At 48.2% G+C, this 2,500-nt stretch overlaps 1 protein-coding gene across 2 annotated transcripts in view; it reads left to right on the forward strand.

The window, feature by feature from the left end:
• Nucleotides 1-538: 538 nt before the first annotated feature.
• LOC125949305 (delta-1-pyrroline-5-carboxylate dehydrogenase, mitochondrial) overlaps nucleotides 539-2,500 on the forward strand; it is a 6,672-nt gene continuing 4,710 nt past the window's right edge. The window contains exons 1-2 of one of the 2 annotated variants that reach the window (XM_049676229.1): nucleotides 539-696; nucleotides 1,013-1,328. In XM_049676229.1, the coding sequence (XP_049532186.1) occupies nucleotides 1,273-1,328 (56 nt within the window). In that variant the 5' untranslated portion in view covers nucleotides 539-696; nucleotides 1,013-1,272. The other variant, XM_049676230.1, reaches the window with a different exon arrangement.

Below are 2,500 nucleotides of genomic sequence, written 5' to 3' on the forward strand. Positions count from 1 at the left end.
CCACCAAAATCCGCTAAATTCGTTTTATCCTAAAACCGCGGCTTACCCTAAACGTGGCGAGTAACGAAAGAAATTGCCATAAAATAAACCATCCACTAAAATCCGCTGAATTCGTTTGGAATTGTTGGAAAAATCCGTAAAAAATCAAATTCTGTCGTGTTTCTTGGCAAGTGGTTTACCCCCTTATTATCGCCGTTTTTAACCGCCATTTAAATCCCCTTTATTTTATCCAGCCATTTTCTTGCATATCGGCTTTTATCGAGCCACCGTTGTTGACAGATCGTCCCTCTCACTCTAACCAACGGATAAAAACAGTGCCACTATGGGATTTCGTTATCACACTAGGAAAAATTCAATTTTCTTAAAAGATTTTTAAAATTTTTCAAATGCACGCGTTGACGAAAAACGTACCTAGTAGTTACGATATTCCGTCCCAAAATCCCACAAATGAACTGTGGTCCTGCGACGAAATGCACGCAACACAACGCATCCATTGTTCTGTAGGGTGGGTGGGTGGTGGAAAAGGGAAAGTGCACCCCACAACCGTGTCGCCGTTGTCGTCGATTGATTATTTTGTTGGCTGCTGGGTTGGACGATCTCCGGAGTCCTTGGCGGTGTTGTTGGCGGTTCTGTTGTAGTAGGAGATTCTCATCGCGGGTTTCCACTGCTGCTGCTCGGTTGCCTCGTTGTTGTGCGGTGCGTATCAAAAGAAAAAGAAGCCAAGACAGGGCGGAAAAAGTGCTAAACGAAAAGCGGTGGCCGTGTCGGCGCGGCGGAGTTACGGATCTAGTTGGCCTGTTGTGCGGCCGTGTGTTTTGCGGCTTACGTAATTTTCGCAACAGAACACTATCGTGAACCGCCCGTCCAATCCCTTTCTTGCTACCCCTTAATTGTTGGTGCGCAACGACTCTTCAGTTGCTGTTTTCTGTTTGTGTGCCTTGCGTGTCCCTGCTTTCAATTTTTCGAAGCTGGAGCTAGAGTGAATTCTCAAATCCCCAAAATTCTTTTGCAGCGTGCAGTGCCCCCAGCAGTGTACTAACGGCTAGCGTGCTCCACGGCCTCCGAAGTGTTGTTATCGATCGGTTTGCGGAAGCAAACAAAGGCGGACCCCCGGCTGTGCGAGGTTCTGCCGATTGCAGAATCGACAAAATCGTAGTAACCGGCGCAGCAATCACGTAACCGGACTTCGTAACCTGAAACAGCGAGCAATTAGCAAGGGAAGGCGTTGACACCAGCACCACTCAGCTCACGGCACTACACAACAGAACAACAATGTTCAGCGTCTGCAAGAGCCCTGCCGGGGCCACCCTGGTCGCTAGCATGCAAAGGTCAGTTCACATGGCATAGTGTTTTTGGCCGTGCCAAAGGTGAAGCTAAAAGGGAATCGTCGGTGGCCGGGAACACCGAATTGTGGTGGCTTCAAAAACCAACAAAAAAAAGGGGGAAGGGACAGACAGTCTTGGCAAAAGGAATCGATACGCTTCCGTACCCGCGAAACAGGATTCTATTTTTGATGGCCAATGCCGTGCCTCCGCAGAGGGAAAGAGTTGCACCGTTACATTGCAGCGCGCTAGATGCAGCTCGGCACATTGTTCCTACACTACTTTACTTTAAAAAAGGGGAATAATTCTTGCCGGGCAGGAGGACAATAGACTGGCCGATATATTTTTGGTACCGAGGACACACATGGTGGTCGGACAGGTAGCCCCCGTTCCGTTCGCCGTTGCATCGAAGCGAAACATACACTCACACGGCGCGGTGGGTTGCATTTCCTGTTGCATGATAGGCATTCTAAAATTGAAAAAGTGCGTTCTTCGTCATTTATTTTTGCTCTAGAACACATGAAAATATGTGTATCAGTGTGTGTGTTTGTTCGCGCGCGCGCGCGCTCGTTCTCTCTCGCTCTCTACTCGGTGTCGGAGTGCATTTCTGGTGCACTACCCGATGGTTGTCACAACGCGGTACTGTTCAGGGTTAGTAGGCGGCTTTGTAATGGGAGGAGAAGGGGGGAGGGGAGGTTGCGAGATGGCCATCATGACAGCATATCCCCCTGCCAGCTCCAACACGGAAGCGCTGGAGCGATAGTTGTACATCGTAGCATGCGTTTTCCTTTCGCAGCCATAATAGACAGCATGTCTCGTTACTGGTTTGTTACCAATTAGTAGTCATTGTCCTAATCGCCTCTAGAACCGAACCATCCTAATGATTATTTGCAATTCGTTAAACGGATACTGATATAGATGGGATTCTTTCGGAAATCGCTAGAAGACGCAACGTTAGCTTGCATGCCAACTAATGTATCTAACCTTGAAATATGGTGGGTTGGCGAGTGCATCCGCCATTGAGCTTGTTTCAGTAGACATTTTCACTTGGAAACAGAATCTTATCAGATCGATCTGACATCCACGAAATGATGGATTGCCCCAATATTGAGCCAATCATTGTTTCTTGTTCTTGTGCTTCTTCTGCTCTCGGACTGCATTGTGCAGCCTATCAAGGG

Source organism: Anopheles darlingi, chromosome 2 (genome assembly GCF_943734745.1).
Source record: "Anopheles darlingi chromosome 2, idAnoDarlMG_H_01, whole genome shotgun sequence".
Taxonomy (NCBI): domain Eukaryota; kingdom Metazoa; phylum Arthropoda; class Insecta; order Diptera; family Culicidae; genus Anopheles; species Anopheles darlingi.